The following is a 17675-nucleotide window of genomic DNA, read 5'->3' as shown; positions in this document are numbered from 1 at the left end:
ACACGGGGTTTTTATTCAGGTTTGGCTTTTTTGCTACACATACACTACTTTACAATTCTGTCTTTCTCCCAGAACTGATTGGATTTGTGGAATCCAGCTTTCAAGACAGGACTCTGTCTGCAGCACTGAAAGGATTTTTAAGAAACACTTTTGTGATTCCAGTATTGGCAATACACTGAGGGTAGAAATTTGAAAATCAACATTTAGAATTGAGGAAGTACTGTCTGGGGCACATGGGACTATCTTTTTTTCATCCTGTCAAGATTCATAAAATGAATTGTGACATCCTTTCAGATGTTTGGCATATTACATTGATGGCTCCACTCCACATGTTATTTTCTTTTAGTTTTCCACTGTCCAAAAAAAAAGTACTTATATTAACATATTCCTGAATTAGCATTTTCCTAAAATAAATAACAGAGCATTTGTAACTTACAGTATCCTTCAGTTACACAAGTTTGTATTCAGGAAATGTAAACAATCATTCTCTCCTTCAATAAATAAAGAGCATAGCTCAGATGTGCTCCCCAAGTGATGGCCCCTTTTTCTTTCCTTGATATGATTGAAGAAGCCAGAATTTGCCAAAATGAGAATTCTCCCAATGAAGCTGGAGCAGAGGGAAAACAGATGTTGAAAACTGGTGAAGTCTACATGTAGGCTTCTCCAACACCCCTGCAAGACAGATGTCAAGAAATGAAAGGGACAAATTAATTTTTCCCAGTGGCTTGTGCTCTCTTGTCCAGATGTGGTGGCCTACAGCAAGTGACAGACTGCTGTAACACATTTTGGGCATGACATGCAATTGCTTTATACCCTCAGGTCTTTCCAGTTTTGTGTCTAAGAGCAGAAAATTTTCCACCAACACTGTTCAGCTTCAGGAGGAGAACAAACAGATCTTATGCTTTCTAGGTGGAGCCCTGAGAATGTCAATGGTATTATGGGGTACCTTTTGAACAATACACAAGAGAATCTCTGTATTTTTAGGAAAATACGTTGAAGCTCATTAACAAAAATATTTACTGCCTATGCCATACAGATAAAACTTTAATTACCATGACTTTATGTAAAACCACACATGCCTACAATTTATCCAGTATTATTGCCATGTATGAACATAATAGTCAAAGAAAAGATTGCACTGTTTTGTAGCAATGGACTAGAAAATGTCTGCTTAATTCTCACTTTTCTGCCCCTCTTTTAGTGAGCTAATTAAATGCCTTGGTCTTTAAGTTGCTACTCACACAATCCTTAACATAATCACACATTTTACAGTTGGGCTTTCTAATTAACCATTCAAATCCTACAGAAGTAGTGGAAATAAAACAATTCATATAGAAAGAACTGTTATGTTAAAATGAAAGAAAAATCCCAAGAAAAATTAAAAAGAAAAACATTAAAAATACACATTCTATAGAATATTTTAAGCATAATTTCCATGGTAATAGTACAACTCCTCTACAGTTTTTCAACTACTTCTGAAATGTTAGCCTTACAAAATTTCCCTTTGGTTTCATTCATCCAGTGAGGTGGAAAAAAATCTTTTTAAAATCCTTTATCCAACTGTGATGCAATGTGATGGTTTTTTTTGGTTTTAACTGTTCACTTAAGTACTTGGTCATAACCATTAAGCACTGTTCCAGAACCCAAAAATGGAGAAAGCTGTGGAATTCCTTTCAGGGCTCTCAAATGCACTGGCAAGCAAACCCACTGACCTCTGGTAAGGAGGATTGTGGTTTTCCCTGTTTGATGCTGATCTCTTCTCCCTGAGCACTATTAGATCATGCTTTCTAGAGGCACATCCCTACAGCTCATGATGACACTTCTAAGCAAGCAGGAATGATGCTTTCAGAAAACAGAGCAAATTACTGGCATTTTGAAAAAGAGGTAGGTAGTTCTTAACTTTCCTCTAACCTCAGCCCTCATTTCAAATTTCACCCTGTCACTGCACAACAATCTCAGCATGATTCTCATGAACAAGAAGCAGATGCCTGGTAAAGAGAAATCAGAACAAGACTGTTGCCCCATCTGCCTCATCCTTTGTTCTGAAAAGCTTTTGTTAGATGGAAAGTTAAACTGTCATATTCCTCAGACTCCATCTCTGCTATTTCACATGTGTTTTATTATATGGAGAATCTTCTCAATTTATATAGAAATTAATGTGTGAGTCTTTACTTAAGCATTAGGAGAATTTAATTTTCTTACAATTTGGCATTTCATATTGCTTTTGGAATATATTTCAAGATACAGTATATATTTGAAAGTTTCTAAAATAGTACTGTATTCTAAAACTTTTGTTTTCTTTACAAGTTTAGTAGGATACTAAAGTAATCCAAAACAAAACTATTTTTAGATTGCAGTAATAAATATGACTTCAATTTATATACTAAACCAATGTAAAACTGCAACAAAAGTTCACTTTTTAATTAACTTCCTTCTCAGGAAATCAACTGTAAATCTGTATTTTTTTCCAGCACAGGGTGGTTTTTATTTTTTTTTTTTTTTTTTTTTGATATCTTAGTAAAAACTGCATTTTTAAAGCTCCAGATATAAACCCCCAACTAATCATGACATAAAATTAGTCTATTTATGGCTACAAAAAGCAAGCCTTGTTCTCATTATGCAGTAAGTACTAGCTGTTTATAGATGTGACAGTTTGCTGGAAGAGATCCAAACCTATAGTGCTATTATTCCTTAGTAAAACTTAAACAGCTGTAGTCATGTAATTCAAAACCCTGGAAGGCTGCTGCAGTGCTTGCTCAACCTCAGTATACCATGAATGCAGGATGCTGCCAGTCATATAAAGGATCCTCTGCTTCACATTATGAAAGAAAGACGTGAACTACAAACCTGAATGCAACCTGGAATTTCCAAACAGATGATCTTGTGACAGCCTTTGCAAGGGTGCAGGTATGGTAAATCTTTGTCTGTGAATTTTCTGCAGTGAGCCAAACTAATTTACTGTAAACTGGGGAAGCTTTGTGAAAAAACCCACAAAAAACAGCAGAGTAATTTGTTACAAGTGCATGCTACAGAGTCAAAAGAACATAAAATGTCATAGTTAAAGTTTTCTGAAAATTACTGTAAAGAAAAGATGTTCAACATGAAATAGAATTATCTACTTGCTGAATTTTGAAAGCCCATTTCTTCTGCTGCAGTTTTTCTCTGCTCTTGTATTGCAGATTAGTGGGGAATAGCACTATCATGCAAGATATTTCACCATATGAATCCAGTAACATTGTAAAATTATCTTAAGCAACGGCAAAAGCAGTTGGAACTTTGTGCATATTTTGCAAGTATGACTTTTCAGTGTAAGTTTGTTGGACTGCTTTTGCAATTGATTTTACAAGCAGCGCCTGCTGGAAATGAAAACCAGACCTCTATCAAAAGATACTAAAAGCAGAAATGTGTAGTTTAAACTTCTCAAGTAGTATAATTATTTAGAAGAGTACTATTAAAAGAATCTGAAAAATTGAAAGAGCTACAGTTACAAAAGTGAGTAATGTAATTTTAGGTTTTGATCAGTTCTTTTGGAAAACATTTCTTTATACTAAACATTAGTTAAGAGAAAGCAAATAGTCTAAGTGGAAAATGCTAATCAACAGCACTCTGTAAAATCAAGAATCTATACTCTGAAATTACTTAAATTTCCAGCTGCAGGTTTATATCCCACTGAAAACTATTCATTTGACTGAATGATATTCCCAACTGGAAAAAATAACAATTACCACAAGCGCCACAAATGAAAGCATACAGAAAATCAAAACCTAGAATTAGGACCTTCTGCTCTGGTAGACATTTAGTCGTAGTCATGCAGTTCTGCAAGTCAGCAAAATTAGGCATTTTGAAAAGATGGGAACTCCCACTGGGGAGCTGACTGCCTAAGGAGTGGCATACTGACTTTTGGAATTGACTTTATGCTTTCAATATAGAGTAGGAATTTACTTTACTTTTGGAATTGACTTTATGCTTTCAATACATGCTGAACACAAATGCAAAGAGGAAGTATAAAAAGAATGCCCTTGTAAAAAAAATACAAAAATATTAAAAAATAAGATTACTTTTCATGAAAAAAACCCAACGATGTGCATTAGACCCAGATATTAGAATATAAAGGCATGTGTTATTTGTGGTATCTTTTTTTAAAATGGAAATGCTTAATTCATATTAAGTACAAAAGTAAAAGTATCCTTCTTTGTAGAAGGCAGAGCTATTTTGCATTTTAGTGTGATATCCCACAGAAATGAGTGGGATACTCATTTGGAGAGTATATTCCCAAATATATCTGATAAAATAAATAATAAATTGAGAGACTGGAGTAAACACTCTGGTAGCTCTCAGTCTTTTTAATGTACATGCTGCTGCAAGACCACACAATTTAAGATACAGGTAAGCATTTCTTGCTGTATTTTGAAGACTGTGGTCAAAACCTCACAATAACCTAGAAGAGATACTGATTTCCTTTACTGGTCATATGACCAATTTTTAATGATCTGAGAATTTTAACACATGCCTTCTTTTTTCATTTTTAAAGTGATATCTTCCTTAAACTCAAGGAGCGCACAAACTACCAAAAATCCTTGTTTTGTGTTACTGCTAAATTCTGCAGGAATTCTGTCATACCAGTTTTTCAATTAATTTTGACATTTGCAGTCTCAGGATCATTGTTTTAAAGCAATCTGACAAACTCACCTCCTGACATTTATTCCTCATGTCTACCCTGTGTGACAGAAGTTTTCAGAGGGAAATTTTAACTGACTATCTCTTTTGTGCAATATGGAGGCTAAAATACTTGTATGGAATACTATGAGAGAATAAAAAATGACCCCTACACTTCCCCAGCTCCTTGTTCCAATAAAGGATGTCTGATTCACCACAGCAAATTTCACATGCAGCATTATGAAATGCAATACTGCCACCTCTAAACACTTTGTGTTAGTTACCACAGTACACAGAACCTGTGCTGAGCTAATGCTTTTAGGATTGCCATGTGAAATGTTCATAAAATCTGTCTGCTATCAAATTCTTCACAGGACAGCAGCTTTTTGTACATCCCCATAATCTCAGAAACAATGAGCTTTGCTTTTTGTCTCAAAATTATCAATACAAAGAGTGTAATCTCATGGTTTTCAATCAGAAACAATGTGTGAATGGAAAATTTCATAGTAACAAGGTACAAGATAACTGCAAAAGGTCTTTTGTCAGTGGAGAATTTTTCTTTGCTATTTACACTTCAAAAAAATTATGTTCCAAACTTCAGCATAAACATATGGAAATCTAAAAACACAAAAAATCAGCCAACATGGAAAAACATAGATTATAATAAAAGTAATACTGATGAGATGAGTGATAGAATTGGAGACACTACTGCAAAACTTTGCCAAAACAAATGTTAATTATGTGAGTATATGGCATTTCAGACAAAGAAAAACAAAATTCTAAATGTATTATGAAAATGCCAAAGAAAAACATGTTTCTGAACTTCATGAGGATGTTATTGAAAGACATATATTTCTTTTTCCTCATAGGAGAAAGAAATAACGTACAGCTATTTTTCAAACCCACGTACATCTTTGTGATGACTGCTCTTGTGAACAACTCACCTCATTTCTTCCATGGCAGCTTTTAATGCAGCAATTCTACCTGCCAGGCAGACCTTGAGTCTCTAGGGACACCTCTGAAGCAGGAAAGGCAGACTTTTTAAAGACTGTTGAGTTCTCTGCCTTCAGCTCACTGAGCTTCCAAATATCAGTTTGGAATAACTCTTTCTTTTGCAATTGTCACACAAGGCCTTGGCTCACACAATGCACCTAGCCACAATCCTCTCTTTCAAAGATAAATTTTTATCAACATATCTAACTTCCAAACTCCTTGCATCATCATGAGGAACTGGACATGGACATGAAATTTTTGGATAGCATTTTCTTTTAAAAGTTTTATGAAACTGTGCAATATATAAGAGAATATAGCATATATTTTTAGACATATTAAAAAGATAAAAGAACTGCCATATAAATTAAATCTGTGGGGCATTTATTTCATTTTGTATAGCAGACAGAATCCTACAAATAACTCAAAAAATACTATTTCTATTACACATGCCTCTGAATTTCCTGCAAAATTATTCTATTTCATATTTCTTTGTAATTTAGCTTGTCAATAATCATAGAGTTCCTTTAGTACTCTCTACAACAGATTTTATTTAAATAGTACTATCTCTATACAACAGATTTTGTTTAAATAGTACTATCTCTATACAACAGATTCAGCCAGACTTAAACTGGCTGAATAATAAAAATACCCAGAAGTATATTAAAATTATATTTGTGTGTGTATATGTATATCTATAAGGGGAAAAAAACCTGAGTAAGTATCTTCAAAACATCATAATAACTTCTGTACGTCTCAGCCATTTTCTTTGGAGGCCTCAAAGTAGAATACTGACAGATGTGATGCTACTGTTATTACTTGAAGTATGGTCATTTTATAATTTTAAAGGATACCTACACTATACAGTCCTACAGAGCACAAGGGACTTATCACTTGATTGAAGGTTAGCATATGTTAACACATTTTGCTAAACAAAGATTACTGTAAGCCAATCCTGATACCTAAAATCATTGGTGAATTTTCTCAATGAATTCTGGTATATTTCTCTAACCAGTAATAAAATTTAATAGAAAATAATTTACACAATGCTTCCTGTTTAGTTCTACCTTCTGGAACATTAAACTTGAGTAATTATAAGGCTTCCATATTTTATTGACCTGCAGAACAGGTACTACTCATATTGTTCCATTCTTATATAATGGGAACAAATCTCCTAGTATGATAAATGTTTCACAATGAATGTCAATATAATGCAAAGACAAAAAGTCAGTACTTGTACATGAAAATGTAATAGTTGAAACTGTCTTTTTCCATGTTGTGATCACCTTTTCCCTATTTCAGTTATCAGGCAAAAGGACCATCCAGATAACTGAAATTCAATACCAGCCAATCCTAAAGAGGAAATTTTGTGCTTTTGAAATCCATTCCTGCAACAAAGGATTTGAGAGAGGAGACATATCAGTAAAAACAGGTATGTAGATAGAAGATAACCACAACCTGTAAGGTGTGAAGGCACAAGGAGTGGTGAGAAAACTGGGGGAAATAGTGATGAGGAAAATCTCTGAAATCTTGCATGCAAAAGCAGCACAAAGGGGTCTGTTTTAAGTGTCTGAACACAAACACTTGTAGCTTGGGAATCAACCAGCAGGGACCAAAATCCATGCACTGATTCAGAGCTGTGACTTCACTGGGACTCCAGAGATGCACAGAGATAGTACATGCAACTGAAGGGGTGCAATGAAAGCTTCCAGAATATTTAGGAATGACAGCCCAGAAAGCTGAGGATGAGCTGCACTCTATGCAAAATCATGCCTGGGCTTTGCATTGAAATGGGTGGGAAAAAAAAGTCAACTAAGAACTTATTTGTAATGATTAGAAGCCAGGCCTATGAGCATTACATTGTGGTAGGGATCTGCTGCAGACTGCTTGATCTAGATGAGATGGTGGATGAAACCTTTGGGCAGCTGAAGGAAGCTTTACTCTTGCCTACCCTGGTTACTCATGAGAGACTTTAGCCACTCCTATATGCTGCCAGAAAATATGGCTGGGCATGAACAATCCAGAAGACTTCTAGAGTATGTTGAAGACAGTTTCTTGATCCGGCAGGCTGACAAGTGGTCCAGGAAAAGTGTTCTTCAACAGGTGAAGGAATGTGAGCTTGAGTGAATGTCACCTTGAATGAACTTAAATGGCTTTTGTTACTGCAGCCATGGAAATGAGAAAATGAGAAGTTCAAAATCCAGACAGAAGAAAATTGGACAAACTGTAGAAGAAAAAACTCTGAACTTGTTAGTAGATTTTGGCTACTTTAGGTATATGTTGAACAGGATCTTAAAGTAGACAGCCCTGGAGGGCAAAGGGGCTCCGGAGAATTGGTTAATCTTCAAGGACAAGCTACTCCTTTACTTTTTAGCCTCAGTTCTTACAGCTAAGGCCTGTCTGAAGGCTTCCCAGGTGCCTGGCTGGAGCCTGTGAGCAGAGTCTGAGAGTGAAGCAATACCCCTTGTAGAAGAAGTTAATGTCAGGGAGCACCTGAGGAAATGGGATGAGACAGGGTGCATCCAAGAGGAAGAAAGCTGTCTCTTGTCATTGAGAGGCCTCGCTCATTTTTGAAAGGTCATGACAGTCAGAGGAGATTCCTAATGACTGGAAGATAGGAAATGTCACTTCCATTTTCAGGAAGTGGAAGAAGCTCCAAGAAACTACAGGCCAGTCAGCTCCACTTGAGTCCCTGAGAGGCTATGTAGCAAATCCTCCATGAAGCTCTGTCCAAGCACACAAAGGATAAAAAAATGACAGCAAACAGCCAGCATGAGTCTATCAAGGGCAAAGCATTCCTCACTAATGTGAGAGTTTTCTGTGATGAAATTACTAGACCTATTGATAAGGGGAGAAAAGCAGCCCTTGCATCACTAACTTGACTATCCTAAACAATTTTTGTTTGAAGTGCTTAAGCTGTATTTTACCTACGGTAATTTTCAAAAGCTTGTGTGAAAATATTGGTGTTTCTGGGCTAGAACACTGGATATACACTTCACTAAAATGATATAAATGATACAAAAGATTTCTTTTACATACTGAACACTAGAAATAGCCTATAAATTCATGAATATATTAAGAAACATAATTTCTGAACAATATATTAATGTTATTCTTAGATTAATTTATTATAAGAAAAATTTGCCTATAACATTGCCTTTTCTAAGAAATTATTAATTAAAGCAAAGTGAAACATTGTTTTTCTATCAAAGAAGAGCAATGAAAAAGCATTAAAGAAAATTAATGGAAGCAAGATAAACTTTAAAATATTAAGCTGAGAAAAAAAATGGACAAATACACAATGGTGACTGCATTCTTAGACACATTTAAAATTAAACCTCTTAAAAATATCAAGAATTTAGTGAGACATTTGTAGAGCCCAAGTGGGTACTGAAGGAATAAAGGAAGTTGTAAACAATACAGGATTAAAATGTAGTTTGACAACTCCAAGCTTATAATAACAACCCTCCTCCCAGACTAGTGAACTTTTGAAGCCTGTTTATCAAAATTAATTGAGATTGAATATATCATTTTGCCCTGGTAGTGTAGAAAACCAGTGAGAACTTCACAGATTATCTCTGAATCCTACTTAACTCCATTTTTAAATTACTTAAGAACACAAGTCTCTATTTTTTATCAGGAAGATTTGTAATCCAAATAGCCACAGCAATTGAAAAAATCTTTCTTCTTGGTATAAATTAGAGTTTGTAGAAGGAGTTTGTAGTTTTTATATTTAATCCCTGGCATTCACAGATATTTAAGTCTTGCAAAATTTTTAATTCACCTAAAACAACCAAAATGAAACAACAAACTCCAAACCTGAAACAAAATTAAAAACAAAACCAAAAAACAACCAAAAAAAAAAACAAAAACAAAAACAAAAAACCCCCAAACAACTAAAAAAACCCAAACCCAACCAAGCCAAAAAACTCTCATATTAAAGGCGAACAGTTCAAATTCTCAGTGCATGACATAAATGTAAGAATTCCTCATACAGGTTCAATCTATCTGGGCCAATATCCTGAACCATAGTCACAGCAGAATACTGAGATGAAAGCACAAAACCCCAAAAATTGGGGTAAACAATCCTGAGAAAATGACTTGAAAACAAGCCCACCCTTGAGCACAAACTAAAACTGGCAGTCTGATGGCTTTCCCTGGTTTGACTCTGCATGTGTTCCAGTTGTTCAGCATTCAGGAAGTTGGAAAAGACCAGCTTCAAACTCCTTGTTTGAGCTCATCTTCCAAGATTAATTTAAATGCTAAAAGGTCCACCCTGGTGCTGTTTCCTGAATACATGAGAATCTCCTAACAAAGATCAGTGAGAAATTGGTCCATATAGTTTCCCATGTTTAATCATAATGAAAAACAGTAGACCGGAGTAAGTAAAAACTAACAAACAAACAAAAAGAGATAGAACATTGAATCTTCAAAGTAATTGTGAAGTTCCAAGTAGTGTGATGATTGAGTACTTGACTTATATAATCTTCCATGGAAATGCCCATTCCATCTGTTCTAATGCTTTACTTTTCTTCCAACACAGGGATCCCACACACCCCAGCTGTGCCTCCTCAGATCTATACAACATTGATTCGCACTATCCAAAAATTTCAAGTGTTCCAGCTGTCAGAAAAGAACTGGGGGCAGCTGAATGTCAGGATGCAAGTAGTTACTATTATATTACTACTTCTTCTTTGTAGTGCATCTGACTGTAGGAGGACAAGGAATAGGAGTTTGAGAAAAAATGAAAGGGAAAACATTTTAAGGAGAGCATCTAGCACTGTTAAGCGCAATGCCCGAGACCTACCATGTGATATTTACACTTATCTTCATGAGAAATACTTAGACTGTCAGGAAAGAAAATTGGTTTTTGTGGCACCTGATTGGCCAGAAGATATAAAACACATGCTGCTAGCAAGAAACAGAATTCGTAAACTAAAGAATAATATGTTTTCTAAGTATAAAGTGCTGAAAAGTCTGGATTTACAACAGAATGACATATCAAAAATTGAGAGCGAGGCTTTTTATGGTTTGGATAAACTTACCACGCTCTTACTTCAGCATAACCAAATTAAGATTTTATCTGAGGAGATTTTTATTTATACACCCAATCTAAACTACCTTCGTCTCTATGACAATCCCTGGCATTGCAGCTGTGAACTAGAAACTCTTGTTACAATGCTACAGGTTCCAACAAACAGGAATTTGGGAAATTATGCCAAATGTGTGCACCCAATAGAACTGAAAAATCAGAAGTTAAAGCAGGTAAAAGCTGATCAGCTATGTAGTGAAGAGGACAGGCAGGATCCCAAAAACATAAAATGGGAGAAGCCTGAACCTGCCAAACCAGAATTTGATTCCTCTTTGTGCCACATGTATGTGTTTCCTGTGACAACTCTGAACTGCAGAAGAAAAGGTTTGTATCTGTCATTATAACTGAATTAATGATTTTAATGTTCTAGTTATTTAATCCATTCTACATTTATTTGCACATTATTTATTTCAAATGAACTCAGTATAGTACTCCCATTGCTTAAATGGAAATTGTTTATTGTTTTTCTCTTACAGCTATCAGCAATAAGCAGGAATTCTTCCTGCATTTTCCCTCTGCTCTGCAGCCCAAATTCCACAGATATTCCATAGTGCTGTGATGTATCTAACAGAAACCAACAGGGATAAAAGCATATTACTTAAGTAACTAGTCTGAGTGTACAACTATAAACATACTAATCAGTCAGATTACAGCTCTGCTGAACCTGCTGAACTGATACAGACAAGCACAAAGTGTCTTTTCTTCCTTCCATTGTACAAACACAACGATAGCAATAACTTTAACAGAGGTGAGCTGTGAAGCAGGACTGGAGCAGCCAGCTGTGTTTTCAATGCCCAGAGGAACCTGATTGCAAAGGAAAGGCTTTGCATCCTCACATTTGCTGCACAAGATTTCTTCTACTAAGGGAAGAAATTGTGTGTTTTTGTTAATAAAGCAATACCTCCTCTGTATTCTTCCTCCCAGCACCCAGCAAACAATTCAAAGTTGAAGGGACTTCAAGAAATGTTTTTCAGACACTTGGATCCATTCCATCTCTAAATCTTTCTCAGGCCCCTAAGAGCCACAGTTAAGCCCTAAGGGTAAACCAGATGGGGTATATATCAACACGAAAATGCACATTTATTTGTCCTTTATATTTCCCATATTTTATCCCACGACAAAACAAAGCAAACAAAAAAAAAAAAAATCAGAGGAGAATAATTATTTAACATAACAATTCTGAAAGAAGAAGCATTGCGAGACCTTTTCTCCAATTTTAGCAGAGCTTAGCCTGCATATTTTATTCAGCTGAACTTCTATTAGCTTGAAGAGATTTTTTGTAAAAACCTCAGTGTGCCCTTACTCTTGCACCTTTATGCCAGAGAAAAGCTCAGAATTCAGTATAAGGAGATAATATCTAAATATCAAGGACTAATGATTTCAGTATTTGATTACATGGCTTATCTACTATGTATGTCATAGAAATGGTTTGTGTTCTTTACTTTTATTTCACCCTGTAAATTCTTTTCTTGTCTATCTGGCTCAATTTTCTCTTTCTTTTACCATGAAGCTACTACATCTTTTAATTAATTATTTGTGCTGCTTTTATTATTTTTTAATATTCACCTATCTTACCTTTCCTTGTAGATAAGATCTTAACTATTAGATTATAGATTGTTATCTTAATTATCCTTCGTAGAATCTTAATTCATATCACTCTTAGTATTCAGTAAACTGTTATTGAATAAAGCCCAAGCATAAATTACAATTTTATTATAAGGAAAGACTTTACAGCTCTCCCCTCTTAGTGGTATCAAAGAGATGAGCTGAATACACAAATATACCCAAAAACTTCTGAGGAAAAAAAATTACTTTTTTCTCTAAGCTCATAGAAACATTCAATGTTATCTGATCTTCATGGGAGTTTCAAAGGGGTTGATGGTATTTGAAAGCATGGTTTATTGTCTTTAATATTAATAATGGAGGAATAAAGTTATTTTAACATTTACACAATAGTACTAGAGGATACAGGGACTCCCTTCTTCAGGTCAAGAACTAATTATGTCAATCCAGAACTTCCTGCATGCTTGCATGGACACACTGAGTATGTTTCAATACTGTTTGGAAGTACTAGGTCTACTGTGCATATGTTTGACAGCTGGATGCAGATATCCCATGGATATTTGGTATTTCTGAACATACGGAAATCTTTGATGAAAGCATTGTACTTACTGTCTTTGTATATGAATATTGCACAACAGATGCACATTTCACTGGAATTTTCATCAGAAATAGGAGTGTAATGCACACAAAATCCAGGGAAAACACAAAAATGTCTCTAAATCTGTGTGGACAAGAATTCAAAATAGAAAAAAAATAGTGCATCAGTTAACAAACCAGTAAGATGACATGAAAAGCTCCAATCCATTATTCCTTTACAATGGAAGGAATGGAATGACAAGCACTTGCTCCACCACTACTATGTCTAAAGAGGTAGCACAACAGGTCAGGAACTTTCAATTAATGCCAGAAACCTCATGAAAAAAAATCTTAAAAATATATTAATCCATGTGTATGTTCCCTTTTTTAAAAAATAATTTGCTTATTTCTCATCAGACCAGTGATATGCCAGACCTTGTGGGACTCCAGAATGAAATACTCTATGTCTTTGATTCTGTTTTACCAAAAAAACCAAAACCAAAACCAAACCAAAACAAAACAAAACAAAAAAAAAAAAAAAAAAAAAAAAAAAAAGAAGCAAAAGCAGTTTGTTTGCATTTCTACAAAGAACTTGGATTTTCAAGGACAGTTCAAAAAAAGAGTCTGCTTTCTAGTACTTCCAAACTCTCCAAGTCTCTAAATTCAAGCATTATTTGCATTCATTTGGTGATAAATAGGCCCTGAAACTTTGACATCTGCAGAAGCAGGAAGCAATCCAACCACAGCAGGCTGGAGTAGTCATAATATTTATGTATTTATAATACCACAGCTCTGCTCATAATCAGATATAAGGCAGGAAGACTCTGGTATGTTGCTGTAGTCTCTTCTCAAAAATACCTGAGTCATTAGATATCTTCAGAACTTCAGAAGTACCACACAGAGCCCAGCACAGATCCAGAAACTACTTGCTTTCATTCAAAGATGGTCAGACAAGAGACACTGCTCATTTTCTTGTTATGACAGCGCAGGATTAGAACGCTCATTGAGCAAACATAATAATCCTGGAGATTAGGTTTGTTAACATTACCCTGAGAGGGTTCAAACCACAGGCTGCACTTCTCAAGCATGGGCCCTTACTACTGGAGTAGGAGCTGCTCTTTCTGGAGTTCTTTTGCAAGGAGCACTGTAAGGATATGGACACCAATGACTGAGAGGTCCTCAGCTACTTTGGAACTGCCAGTGATAGAAGTAGGAGAGAGAAGCAGACAAAATGCCACTCTGCTGCCTGGGTGGTGTTTTATATAGTTACTCTGGTTTCTTTTTTTGAAGCAATCAAGCCCTTCACACATATATTTTTGTATTAGTATAAATATAAATATATAGTAATGTATTAGTATAAAATAAGGTACTACTTACCCTATTCCTATGTGAATGGTCTAGTTCTACTATATGCACTAATGAAGAGAACAAACTTCACATGAAACGTAAAAGTACAAGTAAAGAAAGAATGAAATTCAGAAGTTGAAAAATCATGGTGGCACTAGTAGAGGGGATAAAAAGGAAAGAAAACAAGAAAAATGTTAGACTGACAATACTCTGTCAGGCATGCAACTGTGATACCTAAGCAGTAAGAATAATCTAAAGCTGATACAAGTTGTGTCTTTTTCATTTTTTAAGATTTAAAGAAAGTTCCAGGCAACATACCTCCAGATATAGCTAAACTTGATTTGTCCAACAACAAAATTAGACAGCTACGAGCCAAGGAGTTTGAAGATGTCAGTGAACTGAAGATATTAAATCTAAACAGTAATGGACTAGCATACATTGATCCTGGTAAGAATAATTTTAAATACTCATAAAAAATTATTTCTCTTTTATTAAATACTGTCTCTATCAGATATAAACTGGGTGGGAGGGGGAAGGTTTTAAAATTCTAGAGGCTGGTGCAAATTTTACCTTTTGTACATTTCAATCCATAGAGTAAAGGTTTGCACTGAAATATATTCATCATGAAAATCAGTAGAGAAAGACACATTTAAGTTGCTCTTTCTAAATACTAAACTCACCAAGTGCAAAAGGTAATTCTGGAACCTGAAGGCTAACAGTTTTCCAAAATGCTAAGTAGTTCAATGATTTTTAAAATATCTTTGCCACATCTAAGAAAGCATTACAGGAGGCTACTTTTCAATTATATTTTATGATAAAATAACAGACAAACCTAAAGAATTTAAACACTTTTTAGTTAAAAATCACTACATAGAATTGCTTTTAAGTTATACTTTATTAGGACTCAAGTATCCTTATTGGCAATTTGCTTATAGCCTATGTTCATTTGGATTTAATTATGAAACTGGGTGGGAGAAAGAGAGAGGAAATGTATCAAGCAAAAAGGGCCTTATCTAGTACCATCATGCCAATTAAACAGCATCAGAAATGTTAATACAAATTAAAATGGTACTTGTAAAATGGTACTTGTGAGGTTTAACATTACACAGTTGATTTATTTAAATTAAGACTTTTGCTATTAAATGAAACAGTATCCGCGCAAAAAATATGAACTGCTCTCTGAAATGTAACTCACAAGCATTATTATGAAGCTCCTTGTTTACTCCATTCCAATCTTAAAACATTAATTTGAAGGTTCTATACATGCACACAAATACCTACACACACACACAAACCTCTAGCCCTGCACATTGTCTGATAATAAATTTCCATATTCCTACTTCTGTATCATGACAATAACAACAGGATTCAATGAGTAAATCAGGCATTCATCCACCTCCACTGTCTCTATTCTACACTCAGGCAGACTCATGAAGTGTTTTATAGCTTTGCCAGCAGTGCAACTCCCCTAATATTTCACTTCTGAAGGCATGAGCCATATTTTAAAATTCAATGTTTGACAAATCCTTTTATAGCCTCTAGCCAAAATAAAACCAAAAAATCCAGTAGCTTTAAAATTATAAAAATATTTTTCCTCTTCTAGATATGAATGTTTTTTTCTAAGTTAACTTCATAAGGTACCAATAACTATTTTCTATTGATTAGCTGCTTTTTCAGGCCTCAATAATTTAGAAGAGCTGGATCTATCAAACAACAGCTTGCAGAATTTTGAATATGGAGTACTGGAAGATCTTTACTTTCTGAAAATACTGTGGCTAAGAGAGAATCCTTGGAGATGTGATTACAACATACATTATCTTTTCTACTGGCTGAAGCATCACTACAACGTTCACTATAATGGCCTAGAATGCAAAATGCCTGAGGAATACAAAGGATGGTCTGTTGGAAAATATGTTCGAAGTTATTATGAGGAATGCCCAAAAGACAAGCTTCCTGTCTATCCAGAAACTTTTGATCTGGACAAAGATGACGAGGAATGGGAACGACACAAGGAGCAAACAGTTCAGACAGTAAAGAAGCATGGTGTAATTGTCACTGTGATAGGCTAATAAGGGAAAACTTTCCCTTCGTAGGTTTAAATATCTGATATTTTGAGAAAGAAAAACATGCTGTTTACATTTGTTCTCATTATTCTGTTGGTTTGTAGGACTATCTGCCTACAAAGATGTCTGTTTATTGCCAAAAATAACTACAGAATGACATTAGTTCAACAGCATCCTTCATCTAATAATTGTTTTTGACAATTTGTTCTGGACACTCTTGTGAAATACTTTGGCAAATCAATAGACACAAATGTACATAATATGGTTGGAAGAAGTTGTCTTATGTATGAACACAGTTTATGTTCACACAGAAATAACTGCAGGATTGTGACCAAGACCCATTTCCCTTGAATGTATTGACAGTTCTTTGTATCTATCAGTTTCCTGAAATATTCCCAGAAAATGTTTCTAAGATTTTTATACTGACTTCCTGTTGTTTTATTGTAGACTAAAAAAACAAACTTAAGACTAACCTTAAATACTATTCTAGAAAAAGAACAGCAGCTGTTATACTAATTAGGATTCAAACACAGAAGGTGGGTTTCACTTGCTGATTTCCCAGTGTTCCTCCTCAGTCTTGAATGAATAACTGAGCCTCTGCCTCTTCCATACCTGAGTGCCCTGAAAGAAAAGTAGCCAATTTATGGTTGGTTCCCAAGATCCAGCTCCACATAAATTGCCTTGCTTGGTTTTTGAGGCAAGCAGAGCTGAAATCTTTCTAGGATGAATTTTAGGTTGTTGTATCATTTTGACACAGATTACGTGCCATCACTTCTAGGTGACAAAGATCACATGAAGGATGCTGTGCTCTGCATCCAGCACATCAGTGCCCACCCAAACTGAAGGTAAGTATGGTTGTGATAGCTCAGGAGTGTGGGACATCATCTAAGTTCACTCTTTCAGCTCATTTGTAAAATGCACATCCTTGCATGGATGTTACAGAACATCCTTGTTCAAACAGCTATCTATGTGAATACTCATCGATTAAAACCTGTGATCATTCTAACACTACAGTAACAGGGTAGTACAAGTGCCTCAGCTAAATAGATGAGATCTCTAAAGATAAAATTCCTTGCTGCATAATATACTTAGATCACTAAGAAATGTGTACCTGCAGAGTAGAAATTCAGGGCCAAAACTTTAAATTTCTCTTGACTGTTAGGGAAGATGTTCTGGGAGACTCCATGGAGAAACTTTCCTCCTTTAAAGATCTGGAGACAACTGTGGTGTTTTTGCATTCCTCTGGTGCTTTAACCACAAGTCCCAAAGGTGGCTCATTTTGTTCTACAAGACAAAGCACTCAGTGCTTTAGTGCTAACATGAAATAAAAGAACAACATAAAGGAAAAAAATCAGGAGATGTTAAGGGTGGTAGGAATGGTGAAGAAT

General features: G+C 35.2%; 2 protein-coding genes across 2 annotated transcripts in view; one reads left to right on the top strand and one right to left on the bottom strand.

Annotated features, from left to right (window-relative positions):
- Positions 1–17675, bottom strand: part of FBXL13 (F-box and leucine rich repeat protein 13) — a 62609-nt gene that overhangs the window by 30895 nt on the left and 14039 nt on the right. Inside the window, 1 exon segment of the mRNA XM_058023307.1 lies at positions 2841–2974. Coding sequence (XP_057879290.1) covers positions 2841–2974 — 134 coding nt within the window.
- LRRC17 (leucine rich repeat containing 17) lies at positions 2825–16293 on the top strand. Its single transcript, XM_058022909.1, has 5 exons — positions 2825–2907; positions 6949–7078; positions 10190–11062; positions 14516–14671; positions 15890–16293. The coding sequence occupies exons 3-5, from the start codon at positions 10306–10308 to the stop codon at positions 16291–16293; spliced, it is 1317 nt and encodes a 438-aa protein (XP_057878892.1). The 5' UTR covers positions 2825–2907; positions 6949–7078; positions 10190–10305.

The sequence above is a fragment of the Melospiza georgiana genome, chromosome 4, assembly GCF_028018845.1.
Source record: "Melospiza georgiana isolate bMelGeo1 chromosome 4, bMelGeo1.pri, whole genome shotgun sequence".
Taxonomy (NCBI): Eukaryota; Metazoa; Chordata; class Aves; order Passeriformes; family Passerellidae; genus Melospiza; species Melospiza georgiana.
This window is presented reverse-complemented; position numbering and strand designations above follow the sequence as displayed.

What these genes read in the sequence shown, in the direction of transcription:
- LRRC17 (XM_058022909.1), top strand. Translation starts at nt 10,306, where the DNA reads ATGCAAGTAGTTACTATTATATTACTACTTCTTCTTTGTAGTGCATCT. An exon ending in TCTGAACTGCAGAAGAAAAG is followed by an intron (nt 11,063 to 14,515) that starts GTTTGTATCTGT and finishes TCATTTTTTAAG; the next exon opens with ATTTAAAGAAAGTTCCAGGC. An exon ending in ACTAGCATACATTGATCCTG is followed by an intron (nt 14,672 to 15,889) that starts GTAAGAATAATT and finishes TCTATTGATTAG; the next exon opens with CTGCTTTTTCAGGCCTCAAT.